General features: G+C 45.7%; 1 protein-coding gene across 1 annotated transcript in view; it reads right to left on the reverse strand.

The window, feature by feature from the left end:
- Positions 1–25,415, reverse strand: part of MIPEP (mitochondrial intermediate peptidase) — a 149,243-nt gene that overhangs the window by 110,111 nt on the left and 13,717 nt on the right. The window contains exons 6-10 of the mRNA XM_077298398.1: positions 23,529–23,711; positions 16,962–17,118; positions 8,614–8,662; positions 7,038–7,098; positions 4,125–4,177 (exon numbers count right to left, since the gene is read on the reverse strand). Coding sequence (XP_077154513.1) covers positions 4,125–4,177; positions 7,038–7,098; positions 8,614–8,662; positions 16,962–17,118; positions 23,529–23,711 — 503 coding nt within the window. The remainder of the gene's footprint in view (positions 1–4,124; positions 4,178–7,037; positions 7,099–8,613; positions 8,663–16,961; positions 17,119–23,528; positions 23,712–25,415) is intronic.

Consider the following 25,415-nt stretch of genomic DNA (forward strand, 5'->3'; position numbering starts at 1 on the left):
CCCATTCCCCAGACCTGAATTCAATCGAGCACATCTGGGACATCATGTCATGTTCCATCCACCAACGCCACGTTGCAACACAGACTGTACAGGAGTTGACTGATGCTTCAATCCACGTCTGGGAGGAGAACCCTCTGGAGATCATCCACAGCCTCACCAGGTGCATGCCCAGGCGTTGTAGGGATGTCATACAGGCACGTGGAGGCCGCACACAATACTGAGCATCATTTCCTTGTCTTGAGGCATTTCCATTGAAGATCAGCCAGTAATTTGATTTTCCACTTTGATTTTGAGTATCATTCCAAATCCAGACCTCCATGGGATATTCATTTTGATTTACATTGATCTTTTTTATGTTTTATTGTTCTAAACACATTCCACTATGTAATGGATAAAGATTTGCAACCAGAATATTTCAGTCAGTGATATCTAGGATGTGGAATTTTAGTGTTCCCTTTATTTTTTTGAGCAGTGTCTATATCTATATAGACAAGTCTTTGCTTATATTTTTTGTTATACTTTGTTTCTGATGTATTTTCTTAAAAATTTCTATCTTGTAATGATTATGTGAACAAGGCTCGGCATGAGCCGAAACATCAAAATCTTATGTTACAGTATTTTTCATTGCTTAAAGCACAGTTTTCTTATCATATGAACTGAGTTTCTTATTAAAATTTAAATTTCTGTTAGAAAAATTACGAGAGTGCTGTAACTGAACTACCAGCTACATACAGGGCACGTGCCAGCTGCGTTACGCAGCAGGCACTCAAGAGTAACTGCAGCCATTGTAGGTAACTAGAATGTAAAGAGGTGGCAAAAATCACTGTCGTCTGTTCAGACTCCCGTTGGACACAAGTGACAAAATGTCCAGATGACAATGGCGTTATGGTAGATGTGATAAGTTGCTGTTCGATGGCGGTTGGACCTCTATACATCAGTCAATAGACAATCAGTGGTGCAGATGCTTGACCACGGCTCACTCAAACAGGGGACTCCAAAGTCACATTCTCAGAATCGGTGCGGATCACGGCCATCGCACCCCCTGCAACTTAACACCCGTCTTGTGAATAGGTGAAAATGTGATGATATTCCAACCCCTTTAATGGCAAATTACCTTAGGGTTTTTTTTTATTTTTTACACATATATCATCAAGTGGCCAACCCCTTTAAAAATCCTTTATTAAGTGCAGATTGGGCAGATGCGATCGTGAAAAATAAACCACTTCCAAGACTGTCCACTCTTGTCTCCCGTGCGTGCTCACCGCAGCAGGGGCACCCGCACGTGCTCACCGCAGCAGGGGCACCCGCGCGTGCTCACCGAAGCAGGGGCACCCGCACGTGCTCACCGAAGCAGGGGCACCCGCACGTGCTCACCGAAGCAGGGGCACCCGCGCATGCTCACCGCAGCAGGGGCACCCGCGTGTGCTCACCGCAGCAGGGGCACCCGCACGTGCTCACCGCAGCAGGGGCACCCGCGCGTGCTCACCGAAGCAGGGGCACCCGCGCGTGCTCACCGAAGCAGGGGCACCTGCGCGTGCTCACCGAAGCAGGGGCACCCGCGCGTGCTCACCGAAGCAGGGGCACCTGCGCGTGCTCACCGAAGCAGGGGCACCCGCGCGTGCTCACCGAAGCAGGGGCACCTGCGCGTGCTCACCGAAGCAGGGGCACCCGCGCGTGCTCACCGAAGCAGGGGCACCCGCGCGTGCTCACCGAAGCAGGGGCACCCGCGCGTGCTCACCGAAGCAGGGGCACCCGCGCACCTAAGCAGGGGCATCCGTGTGTGTGTGCCCCAAACCAGGGGCACCTGAGCGTGCTCACTGAAGCAGGGGCACCCACACGTGCTCACCGCAGCAGGGGCACCCGCGCGTGCTCACCGAAGCAGGGGCACCTGCGCGTGCTCACCGAAGCAGGGGCACCCGCGCATGCTCACCGAAGCAGGGGCACCCGCGCATGCTCACCGAAGCAGGGGCACCCGCGCATGCTCACCGAAGCAGGGGCACCCGCGCACCTAAGCAGGGGCATCCGTGTGTGTGTGCCCCAAACCAGGGGCACCCACACGTGCTCACCGAAGCAGGGGCACCCACACGTGCTCACCGCAGCAGGGGCACCCGCGCGTGCTCACCGAAGCAGGGGCACCTGCGCGTGCTCACCGAAGCAGGGGCACCCGCGCATGCTCACCGAAGCAGGGGCACCCGCGCATGCTCACCGAAGCAGGGGCACCCGCGCATGCTCACCGAAGCAGGGGCACCCGCGCATGCTCACCGAAGCAGGGGCACCCGCGCATGCTCACCGAAGCAGGGGCACCCGCGCATGCTCACCGAAGCAGGGGCACCCGCGCACCTAAGCAGGGGCATCCGTGTGTGTGCCCCAAACCAGGGGCACCTGAGCGTGCTCTCTGAAGCAGGGGCACCCACACGTGCGCACCGAAGTAAGGGCTCAGGCACCCGCGCATGCTCACCGAAGCAGGGGCACCCGCGCATGCTCACCGAAGCAGGGGCACCCGCGCATGCTCACCGAAGCAGGGGCACCCGCGCATGCTCACCGAAGCAGGGGCACCCGCGCATGCTCACCGAAGCAGGGGCACCCGCGCATGCTCACCGAAGCAGGGGCACCCGCGCACCTAAGCAGGGGCATCCGTGTGTGTGCCCCAAACCAGGGGCACCTGAGCGTGCTCTCTGAAGCAGGGGCACCCACACGTGCGCACCGAAGTAAGGGCTCAGTGAATAGGGACACATGAGCAAATAGAAACATAAGTTCCCTGACTGATTTTTTACTACAGCTCCATAAGAATGTAAATCCCAATGGTGGCCGCATGGAGGATAATGCAGCAGATCTGGTGTCTTTTTGCTTATGCCATTTTTTTTTCTACCTTTTGTGCATCCAGGGGTAACTGTTGCTTATTTGTTATACTTTGCACGCAATTTTATTTTTTACAGAATTTTAAAACTTTTAAATGTAGAAAATAAAAAAAAATTTGAAAAAAGAAAACCCCAGCACAAGCAAAAAGTTGTTAAAAAGGTCCAAAATATGTGCAGTGTTGGGTTAGAGAGGCCTGCCCGTACAATCACTACTCAGGCCCGGTTCACCTCCATACTTTGTGCTACAAGTGAGCACTGACTGGTGCTCTCTGCAGAGGAGCCGGCGACAGAGGCCTCTGATCCAGCGGTGTCCGTCTTATTTGTGGAGTCAAAAGCCTTTCAGCTTCATTACTCTCGCTCACTTATTTTTTGACTGAAACCAATTGTGAAACAGTGGCGCCCCCTGCTGGACAAAAGCAGGTACAATGAAAATAGCTAAAAATCTAACCTAGACTTCTTTATGCACAAAAAATCAGCAGAAGAAAAGTGAAGGGATAAACTGAAGAATTTCACTACTTCAACCCGATACTTTGTAAGGTGCAACAAATGGGCGTTTTTCCGGAGCGCACAATGGCAGGCTCACAGCTGGGCCGAAAAATAAAAAACACCCCTCTCTTTATAAACGAAAGTCAAACAGTTAACTACAGTCTAGTTTTTATATGAAATGGAAAAATAAAATATTGTTATGACACAGCAAACACTACAGCAGTGAGGCTCAGCCCCAGTGATGTAGGAAAATCCAGCCGTGTCCATACATTTTAGAGCAGATTGATATTTTCTAATACCCAGCAGCGGAGGTCAGTGCATAATCTACTAAGTGCTGTGCATCTAGCAATGGAGAAGACAGAGGCGGTAATAAACCACCTCTGCTGTCTATATAGAAATTCTCTGTTGGTCAAAAATTAAAATTTTTGCTGATGCAAAACTTGATGGCAGTATACTGTAATTATTATTATTATGCCTTGCTTTTAGAGCACCCTCATATTCCACAGCGCCTTACAGACAATAATCATCACTGTCCCCATTGGGGCTCACAATCTAGATTCCCTACCAGTCTTTGGAGTGCGGGAGGAAATCGGAGAACCTGGAGGAAACCCAGCAAACACGGGGAGAACATAGAAACTAAAATCCCTGCATGTTTATTAGCTGTCTAACAGATCGATGGAGTGTCAATCACGCTCGCTCATCACTAGGACTAACCTTATAATAAAATCTATAAAAACAAACACTTCTCTGATCTAGTCACTAATAAGCAGCGTAACTTACTTTTCTGCACGTAAAACACCACCATAAAAAGGAGGATCCCATGGCATCAACTCCTAATGGACAGAGAACATCAGTGACATATAAGTGATGGAGGATCGTTTACTTACAGAGACATTATTGCTAAAAATTCCTAAACAAAAAGAATCAATGCAAAACGATGTACTGTAGAGGAAAAAGACACGGAGCGCACGGTCAACACTCACACACTGATCTACTGCGGCTGAGCAAAAACGTACAAAACGGAACACTAGGTTTTTCATTAACAATCTGACCCGACCTACTGGTGGGTTCCCACTAAGATGGAAGTTTCATTTGATCCTTGATCCATTGCTGCTGTGCTTGTGGAGGCTTTGCAGTGCAGCATGGGTGTTGTGGAGGCTTTGCAGTGTAGCATGGGTGCTGTGGAGGTTTTCCAGAGCAGCATGGGTGTTGTGGAGGCTATTCAGTGTAGCATGGGTGTTGTGGAGGCTTTGCACTGCAGCATGGGTGCTGTGGACGCTTTGCACCGCAGCATGGGTGCTGTGGAGGCTTTGCAGTGCAGCATGAGTGCTGTGGAGGCTTTGCAGTGTAGCATGGGTGCTGAGGAGGCTTTGCAGTGTAGCATGGGTGTTGTGGAGGCTTTGCAGTGCAGCATGGGTGCTGAGGAGGCTTTGCAGTGTAGCATGGGTGTTGTGGAGGCTTTGCAGTGCAGCATGGGTGCTGTGGAGGCTTTGCAGTGCAGCATGGGTGCTGAGGAGGCTTTGCAGTGTAGCATGGGTGTTGTGGAGGCTTTACAGCGCAGCATGGGTGCTATGGAGGCTTTGCAGTGTAGCATGGGTGTTGTGGAGGCTTTGCAGTGTAGCATGGGTGTTGTGGAGGCTTTGCACTGCAGCATGGGTGCTGTGGAGGCTTTGCAGTGTAGCATGGGTGTTGTGGAGGCTTTGCAGTGTAGCATGGGTGTTGTGGAGGCTTTGCACTGCAGCATGGGTGCTGTGGAGGCTTTGCAGTGTAGCATGGGTGTTGTGGAGGCTTTGCAGTGTAGCATGGGTGTTGTGGAGGCTTTGCAGTGTAGCATGGGTGTTGTGGAGGCTTTGCAGCGCAGCATGGGTGCTATGGAGGCTTTGCAGTGTAGCATGGGTGTTGTGGAGGCTTTGCAGTGTAGCATGGGTGTTGTGGAGGCTTTGCAGTGTAGCATGGGTGTTGTGGAGGCTTTGCAGTGTAGCATGGGTGTTGTGGAGGCTTTGCAGCGCAGCATGGGTGCTATGGAGGCTTTGCAGTGTAGCATGGGTGTTGTGGAGGCTTTGCAGTGTAGCATGGGTGTTGTGGAGGCTTTGCACTGCAGCATGGGTGCTGTGGAGGCTTTGCAGTGTAGCATGGGTGTTGTGGAGGCTTTGCAGTGTAGCATGGGTGTTGTGGAGGCTTTGCAGTGTAGCATGGGTGTTGTGGAGGCTTTGCAGTGTAGCATGGGTGTTGTGGAGGCTTTGCAGTGTAGAATGGGTGTTGTGGACGCTTTGCAGTGTAGCATGGGTGTTGTGGAGGCTTTGCAGTGTAGCATGGGTGTTGTGGAGGCTTTGCAGTGTAGCATGGGTGCTGTGGAGGCTTTGCAGTGCAGCATGGGTGTTGTGGAGGCTTTGCAGTGTAGCATGGGTGTTGTGGAGGCTTTGCAGTGTAGCATGGGTGTTGTGGAGGCTTTGAGGTGTAGCATGGGTGCTGAGGAGGCTTTGAGGTGTAGCATGGGTGCTGAGGAGGCTTTGCAGTGCAGCATGGGTGTTGTGGAGGCTTTGCAGTGCAGCATGGGTGCTGTGGAGGCTTTGCAGCATGGGGGGTGTGGGGCACTGGCTCACTCCCCCTGCTGGTGCGGAGTTTATTCAGCAGTGGTTGCCGCACCTTTAGGGTTAGGGACCCCCTATGCAGCAGTGGGCTTCACACATCTGATCAGAACGTTACCTAACAGCCTCATGTTCAGCTTTGTAAACGTTTGCTCAGCCGCAGTAGATGAATGTATGAGCTTCGGACATGCGGTCTGTGTCTTATTATACAGTTATAGCAAAACTACGTACAACTGCAGGAAAGGTAAAAAACAAGGTTTGTAACCCCTTAATGACTGAGCCAATTTTTACCTTAATGACCAAGAAAATTTGACAATTCTAACTCTGGAACGTGAGATATTGTACCTCATGATAGTGGAAAAATTTCTTCAATATGACTTGTGTTTATTTGTGAAAAAAAAAATTGAATGAAAAATTTGCAATTTTCAAACTTTTAATTTTTATGCCCTTAAATCAGAGATGTGTCACACAAACTAGTTAATAAATAACATTCCCCACATGTCTACTTTACATCAGCACAATTTTTGTAAACAAAATGTTTTTCATTAGGAAGTTATAAGGGTTAAAAGTTGACCAGCGACTTCTCATTTTTCCAACAAAATGTACAAAACCATTTTTTTTAGGGGCCACCTCACATTTGAAGTGACTTTAGGGGCCTATATGACAGAAAATAACCAAGTGTGACACCATTCTAAAAACTGCACCCCTCAAGGTGCTCAACACCACATTCATGAAGTTTATTAACCCCTTCAGGTGCTTCGGAGAAATTTTTGGAATTTGGAAAAAAAAAATGAACATTTCACTTTTTTTTCACAAAAAAATTAATTTAGACCTTTTTTTTTATTCTCACAAGGCTACCAAGAAAAAAAAAATCAACCCCAAAATTTGCAATTTCTCCTGAGCATGCTACCCCCGGTAGCTGAGACCCCGGAGATTTTCTGACTCTGGGGGGCTCTACAGCTTTATTCACGATCACCGTTTTAATGCGTAACGGCGGTCGCTAAGGGGTTAATGTAGTCCCGTCTTTTGTTGTACAGCCTGAACACCTTTTTGATTCTTATCGCTGCCGTACATTGGAATGAGGAGAGAATAAAATCCTCCTTACCGGGTTCATGGGGTTCAACTTCTTTTTCATTCCCAGCATCATTTCAAAATCTTTCAATGTCCTGTAAAAAAAAAAAAAATCATATAAAATATTTGAATCCCGAGATCGTAACATAACTGGTGAAACGCTCAGCATGAGAATGTTCCGATACTAAAATCTCAGGAGCAGCATGTTGGCTCAGACGTCAGCATCGGGGTCCTGGGTTCAAATCCCACCAAGTACATATGCAAAGAGGTTTTTTGCTCTCCCCGTGTTTTCATGGGTTTTCTCCGGTTTCTTACGGGTTTAATAATTGGGCAAATTTTATAATTTGATAGACTGGACTTTTACAGGTGCAGTGATAAAATTTTTTAATTTCATTTTTTAATTTCTTTACTCTTTTAATGATGAAGGAAGGGGCAGGGGTGATTAAAATGTTTATATATCGGTATAATTTTTTTCATATTTTTTGTTCTATTTTTTACTGACTTTAGAGGACCTGAACTTGCTATTATTTCACCGCTTATACTAGACATGCTGCAATACATCTGTTCTGTAGTCATCGTAGGCCCACCACTAACATTCATTCTTGGGGCCCACTGTTCAGCAAAAATAACCAGATCCTAGCACACAAATTTATTTTTGCTTCTACATAAGGTTAATTTGGCCAGCTTGTTTAATGAATGATTAGATGATACCTTTCTCTGCAAATTGTGAATCATGTGTAATAGCGCCTCATTGCAGTATATAGAGACAATTACATTCTCCTAGTAATGTATGCCCCAGGCTGAGCTTCACAGGAGGACAAAGATGGTTGCTGGTGCTCGTGCTGTAGGGGGCCAATGTGCGTACCAGCAATCTGGCTCTTTAAACACCACTGTCAAAGATTGACGGTGGCCTTTGTGTAGTTAAAAAGGAGCAATTAGAAAGACGTCAACTCTGTAAAACAGTCGGCATTTTCATGGAATGATGCGGGATCAGCTCCTGAGCCTGCTCTGTACAGTGGATCCGGACCAGGGACGTACTTCTACGTCACATCTTGAGAAAGGTATAAGAACTCAAATGTTCTGCTGTCAGTTTTATGTAATTATAGTAAATGTGAACATTCAAAAATCCAGAAGGATTCAATTTGTGCTGTGATTGCGGCAACTTACTGGTCGCAACGTGCCCACATTAACTATCATGAGTCGCAATGTAGCGCAAGACATCGTGATCTTATGTTGAGCAGTCTAGTGATGAGCGAGCGTGCTTGGATAAGGGGTTATCCGCCATGATCGAGTGCTAATGGAGCATCTTCGGCGTCCTCTAATAATATGTTTGAGGGATTACCTGTTTGTTAGGAAATCCCTGCAAGCGTTGCGGCTGTCAATCAGCCACGAGACATGCAGCCTCGGAGACTCGAACATAATGTTAGAGCACAACGAAGATGGTCTATTAGCACTCGAGCATGGCGGATAACCCCTTATCGGAGGTGGCTCGATCATCACTATTGAACACCTAGAAACCGCTGTGTAGCCCCAGCCTTAAAGGGGTTATAAGATTTGGACAGACCTTTCCAGCATGGTAGGTGGCCTCCACAATAAGGATAGTAACTTACCGTTCTTTTAGTTTGCTGGATAACTTTTCAAGAAACAGCATCACAGTCTCTGGCAATAAAAGCAGATAAAGTTACTAAAGTCAAGAAAATAGTCCTGATGTGACCTGCACACAGAGCATCATATGAAGCGGAGATCTGCTTCCTTTCCTATTTCAGTCTTAAAAGCAACGACATCCAAAATAAGTGTTCAAATTATATATACAGTATATATAGTTTGATCTCTTATACTCTCTGTTCTGACTGCAGGGTTAAGCTTAGCCGACATTATGGCTGCGATTCATCATTGTGTTTTTTTTGTATCCACTTCCTTTGTCTCGTGGTATTAATTAACATTTTTGGCGCCAAAATTCATTAAAATGGTGCACGCGATTCATGCATTTGGCGCAATGTCAAAAATGGGCTTTTTTTCCCTGTTTTCAATTGCTTTTTGTGTATAAATAAATAAATAAATAAAATCATGCACCAAAATATACCAGAGGGAAACCAGAGCGAAATTGAACAAAATTTTGAGCCTTTTTAAAAAGTTGCAAGTAAAGAAAGAATCAACTGAAAACATCTGAAATTCATAAACTCCACCCTCAAAACAAAACACCAAACAAGCGAGCTCATAAAATGGATTTAAAAAACAAAAACAAAACGCAAATATGATAATGAATTGGGTGCAAACAAAAAAGAAAGGCACAAAACACAAAAAATAGACAAAAAACAGGCACAAAAGCAATGAGGAATCGGAGGTCTACATTTGGGGCTCCACAAGGTGGAGCTTAGACATCCATCTGCTTTAACCCCTTCACCCGAGAGCCTGTTTTCACCTTCCTCACCAGGTCAATTTTTTCAATTCTGACGAGCGTCACTTTTTGGTAATAACTCTGGAACGCTTCAACGGATCCCACTGATTCTGAGACTGTTTTCTCATGACACGTTGTACTTCATGTTAGTGGTAATTTAGGTCCATATATTTTTTGTGTTTATTTATAAAATATTGGAATTTTGGTGAAAATTTAGCAGTTTTCAAACTTGCGATTTTTATATCCTTAACCCCTTCGTGACATGCGCCGTACTAGTACGGCGCTGCCGGCACTGCATTAGTGCCAGCCGCAGTACTAGTACGGCGCCCCGATCACCGCGGTCTCGCGCTGAGCGCCGCGGTGATCGGGTGCGGGTGTCAGCTGTATATGACAGCTGACACCCCGCAGCAATGCCCACGATCGGCGCTGTCGCCGATCGCGGGCATTTAACCCCTCTGATGCCTGCTGTCAATAGTGACAGCGGCATAGAGGGGGATCGCGCAGGGACGGGGGCTCCCTGCGCTCTCCCACCGGAGCAGCGCGATGAGATCGCGCTGCTCCGGTGACCTGGAAGGAGTCCCCGGATCCAAGATGGCCGCGGGACTCCTTCCGGGTCATAAGATGACCCTACTTGCCGGCGTCTGCTGAGAATCCTCATAGCAGGCGCCGGCAAGCCTGTGGAACGTGCCTGTCACATCGGTGATCAGACCGAGTGCTATGCACACGGTCTGATCACCGATCTGTGATGTCCCCTCCTGGGACAAAGTAAAAAAGTTAAAAAAAAATTTTTCCACATGTGTAAAAAAAAAATAAAAAAAAATTCCTAAATAAAGAAAAAAAAAATAAATATATTCCCATAAATACATTTCTTTATCTAAATAAAAAAAACAACACACAATAAAAGTACACATATTTAGTATCGCCGCGTCCGTAACAACCCCACCTATAAAACTATATCACTAGTTAACCCCTTCAGTGAACACCGTAAAAAAAAAAAAAAAAAAAAACGAGGCAAAAAACAACGCTTTATTCTCATACCGCCAAACAAAAAGTGGAATAACACGCGATCAAAAAGACGGATATAAATAACCATGGTACCGCTGAAAACGTCATCTTGTCCCGCAAAAAAAAAGCCGCCATACAGCATCATCAGCAGAAAAATAAAAAAGTTATAGCTCTCAGAATAAAGCGATGCAAAAACAATTATTTTTTATATAAAATAGTTTTTATTGTGTAAAAGCGCCAAAACATAAAAAAATTACATAAATGAGTTATCGCTGTAATCGTACTGACCCGAAGAATAAAACTGCTTTATCCTTTTTACCAAACGCGGAACGGTATAAACGCACCCCCTAAAAGAATTTCAGGAATTGCTGGTTTTTGTTCATTCCGCCTCCCAAAAATCGGAATAAAAAGCGATTAAAAAATGTCATGTACCCGAAAATGGTACCAGCAAAAACGTCAACTCGTCCCGCAAAAAACAAGATCTCACATGACTCTGTGGACCAAAATATGGAAAAATTATAGCTCTCAAAATGTGGTGATGCAAAAACTATTGTTTGCAATAAAAAGCGTCTTTTAGTGTGTGACGGCTGCCAACCATAAAAATCCGCCCAAAAAACGCTATATAAGTAAATCAAATCCCCCTTCATCACCCCCTTAGTTAGGAAAAATAATAAAATTTTAAAAAATATATTTATTTCCATTTTCCCGTTAGGCTACTTTCACACTAGCGTCGGTACGGGGCCGTCGCGCTGCGTCGGCCCGACATACCGACGCATACTGTGCAAGCGCCGCACAACGGGGGCAGCGGATGCTGTTTTTCCATGCATCCGCTGCCCCATTGTGAGGTGCGGGGAGGTGGGGGCGGAGTTCCAGCCGCGCATGCGCGGTCGGAAATGGTGGACCGTCAGCACAAAAAAAGTTACATGTAACGTTTTTTGCTGCCGGCGGTCCGCCACAACACGACGCAACCGTCGCACGACGCTTGCGACGTGTGTCAATACGTCGCTAATGTTAGTCTATGGGGAAAAAACGCATCCTGCAGATGACTTTGCAGGATGCGTTTTTTCGCCAAAACGACGCATTGCGACGTATGCAAAAAAACGCTAGTGTGAAAGTAGCGCTAGGGTTAGGACTAGGGTTAGGGTTGGGGTTAGGGTTTCAGTTAGAATTGGGGAGTTTTCACTGTTTAGGCACATCAGGGGCTCTCCAAACGCGACATGGCGTCCGATCTCAACGCGTTTGTTTGCGTTAAAAACGCATGCGTTTTTATAGAAAAAAAACAGAACACACACTGAAAAGTCACCCACCACCATCAAGGTGATAAAGGGATCCAAACCCTAACCCTAACCCTACCCCTAAACTCATCCCTAACCGTTTAATGAACATTTTCTGACAGTCATAGTGCCACGTATTTCAGTGCCACGTATTTCAGTGCCACGTATTTCAGTGCCACGTATTTCAGTGCCACGATATTTCAGTGCCACGATATTTCAGTGCCACGATATTTCAGTGCCACGTATTTCAGTGCCACGTATTTCAGTGCCACGTTATTTCAGTGCCACGATATTTCAGTGCCACGATATTTCAGTGCCACGATATTTTAGTGCCACGTATTTCAGTGCCACGTATTTCAGTGCCACGTATTTCAGTGCCACGTATTTAAGTGCCACGGTATTTCAGTGAAATATCATGGCATTTACGTGAAATACGTGGCACTTATATACGTGGCACTTATATACGTGGCACTTATTTACGTGGCACTTATATACGTGGCACTTATATACGTGGCACTTATATACGTGGCACTTATATACGTGGCACTTATATACGTGGCACTTATATACGTGGCACTTATATACGTGGCCACTGAAATATCGTGGCACTTATATACGTATATACGTATATAAACGTATTTCAGTGCCACGTATTTCAGGTTAGGGGTAGGGGTAGGGTTAGGGTTAGGGTTTTTTGGTTTTTTCTTGTTTTCTTGTGTTTTTCTATAAAAACGCATGCGTCTAAAAAAACGCATGCGTTTTACCGCGATTACATGCGTTTTTTCACACATGCGTTTTTTAAAAAAACGCAAGTGTGAAACCAGCCTTACCCTTGGGAAAATAAAAACATGGGGGCTAAAGTATAATTTTCGTGGAAAAAAATATATTTTTTATTTTCGCGGCTCTGCGTTATAAACTGTAGTGAAGCACTTGGGGGTTCAAAGTTCTCACAACACATCTAGATAAGTTCCGTGGGGGGTCTAGTTTCCAATATGGGGTCACTTGTGGGGGGTTTCTACTGTTTAGGTACATCAGGGGCTCTGCAAATGCAACATGACACCTGCAGACCAATCCATCTAAGTCTGCATTTCAAACGGCGCTCCTTCCCTTCCGAGCTCTGCCGTGCGCCCAAACAGTGGTTTATCCCCATATATGAAGTATCAGCGTACTCAGGACAAATTGGACAACAACTTTTTTTGTACAATTTCTCCTGTTACCCTTGGGAAAATAAAAATGTGGGGGCTAAAATATAATTTTTGTGGAAAAAAAAATATTTTTTATTTTCACGGCTCTGCGTGATAAACTGTAGTGAAACACTTGTTGGTTCAAAGTTCTCACAACACATCTAGATAAGTTCCGTGGGGGGTCTAGTTTCCAATATGGGGTCACTTGTGGGGGGTTTCTACTGTTTAAGTACATCAGGGGCTCTGCAAATGCAACATGACACCTGCAGACCAATCCATCTAAGTCTGCATTTCAAACGGCGCTCCTTCCCTTCCGAGCTCTGCCGTGCGCCCAAACAGTGGTTCCCCCCCAATGTATGGGGTATCAGCGTACTCAGGACAAATTGGACAATAACTTTTGTGGTCCAATTTCTCCTGTTACCCTTGGGGGAAAAAAAATTGCGGGCTAAAACATCATTTTGTGGAAAGAAAAAATGATTTTTTGATTTTCACAGCGCTACATTCTAAACTTTAGTGAAACAACTGGGGGTTAAAAGTGCTCACCACACATCTAAATAAGTTCCTTAGGGGGTCTTCTTTCCAAAATGGTGTCACTTGTGGGGGTTTCCACTGTTTAGGCACGTCAGGGGCTCTCCAAACACGACATGGGTTCCGATCTCAATTCCAGCCAATTTTGCATTGAAAAGTCAAATGGCGCTCCTTCCCTTCCGAGCTCTGCCATGCGCCCAAACAGTGGTTTATCCCCATATATGAAGTATCAGCGTACTCAGGACAAATTGCACAACAACTTTTGGGGTCCAATTTATCCTGCTACCCTTGGGAAAATAAAAAATTGGGGGCAAAAAGATCATTTTTTGTGAAAATTAATATTAATTTTTTTTTACGGCTCTACATTATAAACTTCTGTGAAGCACTTGGAGGTTCAAAGTGCTCACCACACATCTAGATTAGTTCCTTAGAGGGTCTACTTTCCAAAATGGTGTCACTTCTGGGGGTTTCCACTGTTTAGGCACGTCAGGGGCTCTCCAAACACGACATGGGTTCCGATCTCAATTCCAGCCAATTTTGCATTGAAAAGTCAAATGGCGCTCCTTCCCTTCCGAGCTCTGCCATGTGCCCAATCAATGGTTTACACCAACATGTGGGGTATCGGCGTACTCAGGACAAATTGTACAACAACTTTTTTGGTCCAATTTCTCCTGTTACCCTTGGTAAAATAAAACAAATTGGATCTGAAGTAAAAATTTTGTGAAAAAAAAGTTAAATGTTCAATTTTTTTTAAACATTCCAAAAATTCCTGTGAAGCACCTGAAGGGTTAATAAACTTTTTGAATGTGGTTTAGAGTACCTTGAGGGGTGCAGTTTTTAGAATGGTGTCACTTTTGGACATTTTCTGTCATATAGACCCCTCAAAGTCACTTCAAGTGTGAGGTGGTCCGTAAAAAAAATGGTTTTGCAAATTTTGTTGCAAAAATGAGAAATCGCTGGTCAACTTTTAACCCTTATAACTCCCTAACAAAAAAAAATTATGTTTCCAAAATTGTGCTGATGTAAAGCAGACATGTGGGAAATGTTGTTTATTAACTATATTATGTGATATAACTCTCTAATTTAAGGGCATAAAAACGAAAAATTTGAAAATTGCTAAATTTTCATAATTTTCGACAAATTTCTGTTTTTTTCACAAATAAATGCAAGTCATATCGAAGAAGTTTTACCACTATCATAAAGTACAATATGTCACGCGAAAACAATCTCAGAATCACCAGGATCCGTTGAAGCGTTTCAGAGTTATGACCTCATAAAGTGACAGTGGTCAGAATTGTAAAAATTGGCCGTGTCACTTAGGTGAAAACAGGCTTTGGGGTGAAGGGGTTAATCCAGTTAGTCATGCTGTACAAAATAATTAAGAAATAACCTTTCCAAAATGTCTACTTCACATCAGCATTAATTTTACAATTTTTTTTGTTAGGAAGTTGGAAGGGTTAAATGTTTATCAGCAATTCTAATTTTAATCAACAAAATCAATTTTTTTAGGGACCACATCACATTTGAAGTGACTTTGTGGGACCTATGTGACAGAAAATACCCAAAAATGACACTATTTAAAAAAACTGCACCCCTCGAAGTCCTCAAAACCACATTCAAGAAGTTTATTAACCCTTTAGGTGCTTCACAGGAAGCAATGTGGAAGGAAAAAATAAAAAACTAGCCCCAAATTTTGCATTTTCACAGGGGTAAGAGGAGAAAATGGACAGTACAATTTGTTTTGCAATTTCTCCTGAGCACGCCGATCGACCCCACATGTGGTGGAAAACTACTGTTTGGGTGCACGGCAGGGCTCAGAAGGGAAGGAGCACCGTTTGACTTTTTGAAACGCAAATATGGCTGGAATTGAGAGCGGACACCATGGCGTGCTTGGAGAGCTCCTGATGGGCCTAAACAGTGGAAACTCCATACAAGTGACCCCATTTTGGAAACAAGACCCCTCAAGGAATTTATCTAGATATGTGGTGAGCACCTTCAACCCCCAGGAACTTCAAAGAATTTTATAACATTGAGCCGTGAAAATGGAAAAAAATTGATTTTTCACACAAAAGTATTGCTTTAGCCCCAAATTTGTTAAATTTCACAAAGGTAACAGGAGAAAATGAGCCCAAAATTTGTTGTGCAATTTCTCCTGAGCGTGCCAATACTCCATATGTGGAGGAAAACTACTGCTTGGACACACTGCTGAGCTCTAAAAAGGAAGGCGTGACATTTTGGAGCGCAGACTTTGATAGAATGGTCTGAAGGCGCCATGTTGTGTTTGCAGAGCCGCTGATGTGCCAAACAGTGGAAACCCCCTACAAGACCCCATTTCGGATACTACACCGCTCAAGGAATTATCTAAAGGCATAGTTATAGTAATGATAATCATGCTTTTGGTTTTACTAGTGTATGAATTTATAAAGTGGTGGTATGTGTAAGATGTGCGGAGTACATCAGATTATACAAGTGTGTTGCGTTAACAGGGTAAGAACAAATTGTATTCATTTATGGACGTGTGGTACGCTTTGAAGCAATCCTTAATGCAAAGGCCAGGTTTCACACTGTTAAATTGTGTCTCTTCATATTCCGCTATTGGAGCATACTCTGCACCTTGTTTGGGATCTTCCATTCACTGTTTGAGGAACCTCTCCTGGAAAATGTTGACCTGGGACAATATGTGCACCATTAGTTTTAGAACCTCACCTTCCTCACTGCCAAAAATTAAGGCCTTGATGACTACTTCCAAACTATTGTACCATATTTTACCTTTTCGCATGGCACTGTATGGTTTCAGGACCTGATTTGAGATCTACACCCCATGAACTTATTATAATCCAGGGTACAATCTGGTTTTGGGACTTTTGTTGTGGTACCTTGGACAGTGACAAAGGAGCTGTTGTCACAGTGTATGTTGGTCAAGATAACGACATCCCTCTTGTCCTTATAGTTGACCACCAGCATGTTGTTGCTGTATTGGGATCTGCTATTGCCCTTTCTCAGTAGTTGCCCAATTAGCGGCTTAGGGAGACCTCTCTGATTTTTCACAGAGAGGGTCTTTTAAGAGTGGGATGCTGGTGTTTAAGTTATCTACGTAGAGGTGATAATTATTATCCAGCAGTGGGTGCAGCAATCCACACACAATTTTCCCACTCCCATCCAAGGACAAGGGGACATTCAGGTGATCAATCTGGGTGTCCTTATCATGGCCATACGAAATACCGGTGTGCTGAAGAGAGTCCAGTATTGCCGAAGCTCTGGTTTTCTGACTATGCCCATATGCAGCACAATGCACCAAAATGTCATCATCTCTGCTGCATTTACAGGGGTCCATCTGGCGTATGATGATGTGTGATTTTGGGTGAAAATTGCTGGGTATACAAATTTGTCAGGGTCACCATAAGATTTATTATTTCCTCACTGAATCACACTTAGAAAAAGTCTCATTGCGAAAAACACATGCCACACAATAGACGCCATTTTGCTACGACCTTGTGGCGGAAGTATCTCTGAACTATACAAACTGAACCGGACACCTCAGTTGGATGATGATCACACACATTTCTCACCTGGAGTTCTTGCCATGGTCCCAAGCAACGCTCTGTGTGCAAATGTCGGATAGCCAACAAGCTGAGCTAACGCGTTTCTACTCTTGAGCAGTTCATCCAAGCATTTTATCTGACTGCTGTTGGGGTAAAGGAAGATCTTGTAGGCGGCTTCCCGAACCTAGATGAACATAAAATAATAATACACTGCAAAAGGATAGAAATAATCAGGTGTCACATATGTACGACGTTGCGTGTCCCACAATTGTTGTGAATTCCGTTCTCGGGCTCCCTCTTGTGGTCATGAGTGGTACTGTGTGAGTTCTGTTCTTGGGCTCCCTCTGGTGGCCTTTAGCGATATGGCTGGTCTGTAGCTGGGCTCAGCTGCCTCATTTCCTGCTAGGCTGGTCCCTATTTAACTCACCTGGACCTTTACTCCTTGCCTGCTGTCGTTGTATTCAGTACTGGTTCTGATTTCTCCTGGACCTTCCTTGTGACCTGTCTCCTCCTGGAGAAGCTAAGTCTTGCTTGTTCATATTGCTCATTATTTCCTTGAAAACGTTTCTCAGTATATAATGAGTTCAGTCCAGCTTGCTTTTATGTGATTTTTTCGCTTGCTGGTAGCTCTGGGGTGCAAGAGTGCGCCCCTCACATCGTGAGTCGGTGTGGGGGTTCTTGCATTCTTTGCGTGGATGTTTTTGATAGTTTTTGTACTGACCGCACAGATCCCTTACTATCTTCTGTCTATCTAGTGTTAGCGGGCCTCATTTGCTAAACCTGTTTCATTTCTACGTTTGTATTTTCCCCTTAACTCACCGTTATTATTTGTGGGGGGCTGTCTATAACTTTGGGGTTATTTCTCTGAGGCAAGTGAGGTCTTTGCTTTCTCTCTAGGGGTAGCCAGTTTCTCAGGCTGTGAAGAGGCGTCTAGGTTTTCAGGTAACGCTCCACGGCTGCCTTTAGTGTGTGTGGATAGGATCAGGGTTGCGGTCAGTATAGTTCCCACATCCCCAGAGCTTGTCCTAATATTCAGGTTTACCTGTCAGGTCAGTTTGGTGATCCTACCACCGGATCATAACAGTACAGCAGGCCAATAAAGTGTTAATGCATCGCAGAAGAGGGATAAGAGAAGTCCTGAGGTGATTTTTATTTTTTTTTCCTCTGCAGTGTGTCTAGCCTCTCTCCTCCCCTTAATCTCTGGGTGGTTCAGAATTCAGCTGCAGATATGGACATTCAGAGTCTGTCTTCTAGTGTGGATCATCTCACTGAAAGGGTACAAGGCATTCAGGATTATGTAGTTCGCAGTCCTATGTCAGAGCCTAAAATACCAATTACTGAGCTGTTCTCCGGAGATAGATCTAGGTTTCTGAACTTTAAGAATAATTGCAAGTTGTTCCTTTCTCTGAGACCTCGTTCCTCTGGTGACTCTGTTCAGCAAGTTAAAATTATTATTTCTTTGTTGCGTGGTGACCCTCAAGATTGGGCATTCTCTCTGGCACCAGGAGATCCTGCATTGCTAAATGTAGATGCGTTTTTTCTGGTGCTTGGATTGCTTTATGAGGAACCTAATTTAGTAGACCAGGCAGAAAAGATTTTGCTGGCTCTCTCTCAGGGTCAGGATGAAGCAGAGGTTTACTGTCAGAAGTTTAGGAAATGGTCTGTGCTCACTCAATGGAATGAGTGTGCCCTGGCAGCGATTTTCAAAAAAGGGTCTTTCTGAAGCCCTTAAGGATGTTATGGTGGGGTTCCCCACACCTGCGGGTCTGAATGAGTCAATGTCTTTGGCCATTCAGATTGATCGGCGTTTGCGGGAGCGCAAACCTGTGCACCATCTGGCGGTATTTTCTGAACAGAAACCTGAGTCTATGCAATGTGACAGGATTCTGACCAGAGTTGAACGGCAAAATCACAGACGTCAGAATGGGTTGTGCTTTTACTGTGGTGATTCTGCTCATGTTATCTCAGAGTGTTCTAAGCGCACAAGAAGCTCCGCTAAGTCTGTCACCATTGGTACTGTACAGCCTAAATTCATTTTGTCTGTTACTTTGATTTGCTCTCTGTCATCCTACTCAGTTATGGCTTTTGTGGATTCATGTGCTGCCCTGAATTTGATGGATTTGTCATTTGCCAGGCGCTGTGGTTTTGTCTTGGAGCCTTTACAATTCCCTATTCCTCTAAAGGGAATTGATGCTACGCCATTGGCCAAGAACAAACCTCAGTACTGGACTCAAGTGACCATGTGCATGACTCCTGCACATCAGGAGGTGATTCGCTTTCTTGTACTACATAATTTGCATGATGTTGTCGTGTTGGGTCTGCCATGGCTGCAGGCTCATAATCCAGTCCTGGATTGGAAAGCAATGTCTGTGTCAAGTTGGGGTTGCCTGGGAATTCATGGCGATGCTCCTTTGGTGTCAATTGCTTCTTCTACTCCTTCTGAAGTCCCTGAATTTTTGTCGGACTACCAGGATGTATTTGATGAGCCCAAATCCAGTGCCCTACCTCCTCATAGGGATTGTGATTGTGCCATAAATTTGATTCCTGGTAGTAAGTTCTCTAAGGGACGACTTTTTAATTTATCTGTACCAGAACATGCCGCTATGCGGAGTTATATAAAGGAGTCTTTGGAGAAAGGGCATATTCGCCCGTCCTCATCCCCTTTGGGTGCGGGGTTCTTTTTTGTGGCCAAGAAGGATGGTTCTCTGAGACCCTGTATAGATTATCGCCTTCTAAATAAAATCACGGTCAAATTTCAGTACCCTTTGCCACTGTTGTCCGATCTGTTTGCTCGGATTAGGGGGGCCAGTTGGTTCACCAAGATAGATCTTCGAGGAGCGTATAATCTTGTGCGCATAAAGCAGGGCGACGAATGGAAAACAGCATTTAATACGCCCGAAGGCCATTTTGAGTACTTGGTGATGCCTTTTGGGCTTTCTAATGCCCCCTTTGTGTTTCAGTCCTTCATGCATGACATCTTCCGAGAGTATCTGGATAGATTTATGATTGTGTACCTGGATGATATTTTGGTCTTTTCTGATGATTGGGAATCTCATGTGAAGCAGGTCAGGATGGTATTTCAGGTCCTGCGTGCCAATGTCTTGTTTGTGAAGGGCTCTAAATGTCTATTCGGAGTCCAGAAGGTTTCCTTTTTGGGCTTTATTTTTTCTCCTTCTACTATTGAGATGGATCCAGTCAAGGTCCAGGCTATTTATGACTAGACTCAACCTACATCAGTGAAGAGTCTTCAGAAGTTCTTGGGTTTTGCTCATTTTTACCGTCGCTTCATCACTAATTTTTCTAGTGTGGTTAAGCCTTTGACGGATTTGACCAAGAAGGGTTCTGATGTGACGAATTGATCTCCTGCGGCCGTGGAGGCCTTTCAGGAGCTGAAACGTCGGTTTTCTTCGGCTCCTGTCTTGCGCCAGCCGGATGTCTCTCTTGCCTTCCAGGTCGAGGTTGATGCTTCTGAGATTGGAGCAGGGGCTGTCTTGTCGCAGAAAAGCTCTGATGGCTCTGTGATGAGACCATGTGCTTTCTTTTCAAGAAAGTTTTCGCCTGCCGAGCGGAATTATGATGTTGGTAATCGGGAGTTGTTGGCAATGAAGTGGGCATTTGAGGAGTGGCGACATTGGCTTGAAGGAGCCAAGCATCGTGTGGTGGTCTTGACTGATCACAAGAATTTGACTTATCTCGAGTCTGCTAAACGGTTAAATCCTAGACAGGCTCGATGGTCGCTGTTTTTCTCCCGTTTTGATTTCGTGGTTTCTTATCTTCCGGGTTCGAAAAACGTGAAGGCTGATCCCCTTTCTAGGAGTTTTGTGCCTGACTCCCCGGGAGTTTCTGAACCGGTTGGTATCCTCAGAGAGGGGGTGATTTTGTCTGCCATCTCTCCTGATTTGCGACGGGTGCTGCAGGAATTTCAGGCCAATAGACCTGACCGTTGTCCACCGGAGAGACTGTTTGTCCCGGATAGATGGACCAGTAGAGTCATTTCCGAGGTTCATTCTTCGGTGCTGGCGGGTCATCCTGGGATTTTTGGTACCAGGGATTTGGTGGCTAGGTCCTTTTGGTGGCCTTCCTTGTCGCGGGATGTGCGTTCCTTTGTGCAGTCCTGTGGGATTTGTGCTCGGGCCAAGCCTTGCTGTTCTCGTGCCAGTGGTTTGCTTTTGCCTTTGCCTGTCCCAAAGAGGCCTTGGACGCATATTTCCATGGATTTTATTTTGGATCTTTCTGTCTCTCAGAGGATGTCTGTCATCTGGGTGGTTTGTGATAGTTTTTCTAAAATGGTCCATTTGGTGCCCCTGCCTAAGCTGCCTTCCTCCTCCGATTTGGTTCCACTGTTTTTTTCAGAATGTGGTTAGTTTGCATGGTATTCCGGAGAACATTGTGTCTGACAGAGGATCCCAGTTTGTGTCCAGGTTTTGGCGGTCCTTTTGTGCTAAGATGGGCATTGAATTATCTTTTTCGTCGGCCTTCCATCCTCAGACGAATGGCCAAACCGAACGAACTAATCAGACCTTGGAAACTTATCTGAGATGTTTTGTTTCTGCTGATCAGGATGATTGGGTGACTTTTTTGCCATTGGCTGAGTTCGCCCTCAATAATCGGGCTAGTTCTGCTACTTTGGTTTCGCCTTTTTTTTGCAATTCTGGTTTTCATCCTCGTTTTTCCTCAGGTCAGGTGGAGCCTTCTGACTGTCCTGGGGTGGATTCTGTGGTGGATAGGTTGCAGCAGATTTGGAACCATGTGGTGGACAATTTGACGTTGTCACAAGAGAAGGCTCAGCGCTTTGCTAACCGCCGTCGCTGTGTGGGTCCCCAACTTCGTGTGGGGGATTTGGTGTGGTTGTCTTCTCGTTACGTTCCTATGAAGGTTTCCTCTCCTAAGTTCAAGCCTCGTTTCATCGGTCCTTATAGGATTTGGGAAATCCTCAACCCTGTGTCATTTCGTTTGGACCTCCCAGCATCATTTGCCATTCATAATGTGTTCCATAGGTCATTGTTGCGGAGATACGTGGTGCCTGTGGTCCCTTTCTGTGGATCCTCCTGCTCCGGTCTTGGTCGAGGGGGAGTTGGAGTATGTGGTGGAGAAGATCTTGGATTCTCGTATTTCGAGACGGAAGCTCCAGTACTTGGTTAAATGGAAGGGCTATGGTCAGGAGGATAATTCCTGGGTTGTCGCCTCCGATGTCCATGCGGCCGATTTGGTTCGTGCCTTTCATTCGGCTCGTCCTGATCGGCCTGGGAGCTCTGGTGAGGGTTCGGTGACCCCTCCTCAAGGGGGAGGTACTGTTGTGAATTCCGTTCTCGGGCTCCCTCTTGTGGTCATGAGTGGTACTGTGTGAGTTCTGTTCTTGGGCTCCCTCTGGTGGCCTTTAGCGATATGGCTGGTCTGTAGCTGGGCTCAGCTGCCTCATTTCCTGCTAGGCTGGTCCCTATTTACCTCACCTGGACCTTTAGTCCTTGCCTGCTGTCGTTGTATTCAGTACTGGTTCTGATTTCTCCTGGACCTTCCTTGTGACCTGTCTCCTCCTGGAGAAGCTAAGTTTTGCTTGTTCATATTGCTCATTATTTCCTTGAAAACGTTTCTCAGTATATAATGAGTTCAGTCCAGCTTGCTTTTATGTGATTTTTTCGCTTGCTGGTAGCTCTGGGGTGCAAGAGTGCGCCCCTCACATCGTGAGTCGGTGTGGGGGTTCTTGCATTCTTTGCGTGGATGTTTTTGATAGTTTTTGTACTGACCGCACAGATCCCTTACTATCTTCTGTCTATCTAGTGTTAGCGGGCCTCATTTGCTAAACCTGTTTCATTTCTACGTTTGTATTTTCCCCTTAACTCACCGTTATTGTTTGTGGGGGGCTGTCTATAACTTTGGGGTTATTTCTCTGAGGCAAGTGAGGTCTTTGCTTTCTCTCTAGGGGTAGCCAGTTTCTCAGGCTGTGAAGAGGCGTCTAGGTTTTCAGGTAACGCTCCACGGCTGCCTTTAGTGTGTGTGGATAGGATCAGGGTTGCGGTCAGTATAGTTCCCACATCCCCAGAGCTTGTCCTAATATTCTGGTTTACCTGTCAGGTCAGTTTGGTGATCCTACCACCGGATCATAACACACAATATCATGTGGAAGATCATTCAATTTAACAAGAAAAATTGTAAGGATGAAGCTGAGGACATTAGAAAAATGTAGAATGAACCCTCAAAAGTCGCCAGGGCTGGTTACTAGTGATGAGCGAACGTGCTGGGATAAGTGTTATCCGCCATGCTCGGGTGCTAACCGAGTGACTTCGACGTGCTCGAAAAATATGTTCCGAGTTCCGCGGCTGCATGTCTCGCGGCTTTCGACAGGGATTGCCTAACGCCTAACAAAGAGGAAGGGGTGTGCAAAACATTTTTCCTGTACGCTAGTTTATCGGGCACAAAGTAATTCATTTTTTTTTTTTTTTTTTTTAATATATACAAGCTTGGGATGTGTTCACGCAACAAGTTCACTTTACCGAGTATTGAAATAAAAAAAGCTTCGTACACACATACTGTGCAAAATTGCTGAGCACGGAAGTACGGCAGGAATCTAATTGTCTGCTCCTGTCAATCACCTACCAGGTCATCCGGACAGTCTGCGTGGATCCCACTGATCTGTATATACTTTCCATCCCAGGAAAAGTGAGAGCGGATATGTTCTGGTATCACACTGACATCAATCCTATTGGGCAGGTTGGATCCCATCAGGAAGTCATTGCTGAGGTCGGCAATCACAACGTTCAGGTTGACGGCCTTCTGACGCTGCAATGAGACAAAGAAGTTAGTCTAAAGCTATTGATGTCGAAATGCAATCACATCTTCTAGTCCCGGAGGGACCTATATTTCCAATAACACTGGTTATAGGGGTGATAAATCCCTACTGCAGCGGGACAGTGCTTGCATCAGTTTTCAAGAAAATCTCTAATCAGGTAAGTATGATCGGTAATCATTATTACAGACATGTGCAGAGAAAGCTAAGAGACTTACAAATGCTGCATTACATGGAGGTCGCCCCGATGAGTGGTGGTTTATGTAATGCATAAACATGCGAGGAGCTCCACAACAGGGTATGCCGTCCCCAAAAAAAACATTAAAAGGGTTATCTTATCTTAAATGTTAAAAGTGCCAAGTTCTTGTAAAAACAATTTATAGAGAAAAATTATTTCAATAGTTTATTGCTCGTTACATAGGGAACCAGCTATCGCTGAATTCTGTTAGCAGAGGCCAGTCTCTTCACCCGAGATGAGAGCAGGCGGTATCCACCAACCCGGCTAGGTTCAGTGCTCCTCTGATGCTGGAGGTGAAGCTACCTTTGAGTACAGCAGTGGGAAGTGCACAATTTGGACAGAACCTTAACCATGCCACTGGTCCAAACTGTTAATCAAGTAGCAGCGCACACCCTTCCCCAACAGGCAGGAAGCCGGGAGTCAGGGGAGCACTGCGTACCCAAAGACATAACTTGACACGTCATAGTGATGAGTAGAAATGGGCACACACCTGGATGTTCGGGTCCGACCGATGAGTTACAAAAAGTTTGGGTACCAGAACAGTACCCGGACCCCGTTCACTTGAATAGGGGGCTCAAACATCCAATGTTTGACACGATGCCATGTACATGACAGCGCAGCAAACACCGCTTCTGATCAATTTTTAGCGCCAGCTGGACGGATCCCGGAAGGAATGCGACTCTTGCTCAGGAGCCCCCTCCCCCACCACATCTGGCCCGGGTACTCACCGTTTGGAACTGGAAGGGACGTGGAGCAAAATGCACAGCTCGACTGCACTGCCAGAAGGTGAGCTGCCTTAGGCCATGTGCACACTTTGCGGTGTGCTCTGCGGGTTTATCCCGCAGTGGATTTGATAAATCTGCAGGGCAAAACCGCTGCGGTTATCCCTGCAAATTTATCGCGGTTTGTTCTGCGGTTTCCGCTGCGGGATTACTCCTATACTATTGATGCTGCATATGCAGCAATATGCAGCATCAATAGTAATGATAAAAATAATAAAAATTGGTTATACTCACCCTCTGACATCCCGATCTCCTCGGCGCTGCACGCGGCGCTCCGGTTCCAAAGCTGCTGTGCCGAGAAGGACCTTCTTGACGCCACGGTCATGTGACCGCGACGTCACCACAGGCCCTGTTCGCACAGCAACCCTGAGACCGGACGGCCGCGGGCAGCTATGAGAGGTGAGTATAACATGATGTTTTATTTTTATTCTTTATTTTTTACCCCAAATATGGTTCCCAGGGCCTGGAGGAGAGTCTCCTCTCCTCCACCCCGGGTACCACCCGCACATTAACCGCTTACTTCCCGCAACGTGGGCACAGCCCCATGCGGGAAGTAAGCGGTTCAATGCATTCCTATGGGTGCAGAATCGCAGCGATTCTGCACAAAGAAGTGACATGCTGCGGGTTTTAAACCGCTGCGTTTCTGCGCGTTTTTTTCTGCAGCATGTGCACAGCGG

This window comes from Ranitomeya variabilis, chromosome 3 (genome assembly GCF_051348905.1).
Source record: "Ranitomeya variabilis isolate aRanVar5 chromosome 3, aRanVar5.hap1, whole genome shotgun sequence".
NCBI classification, from domain to species: domain Eukaryota; kingdom Metazoa; phylum Chordata; class Amphibia; order Anura; family Dendrobatidae; genus Ranitomeya; species Ranitomeya variabilis.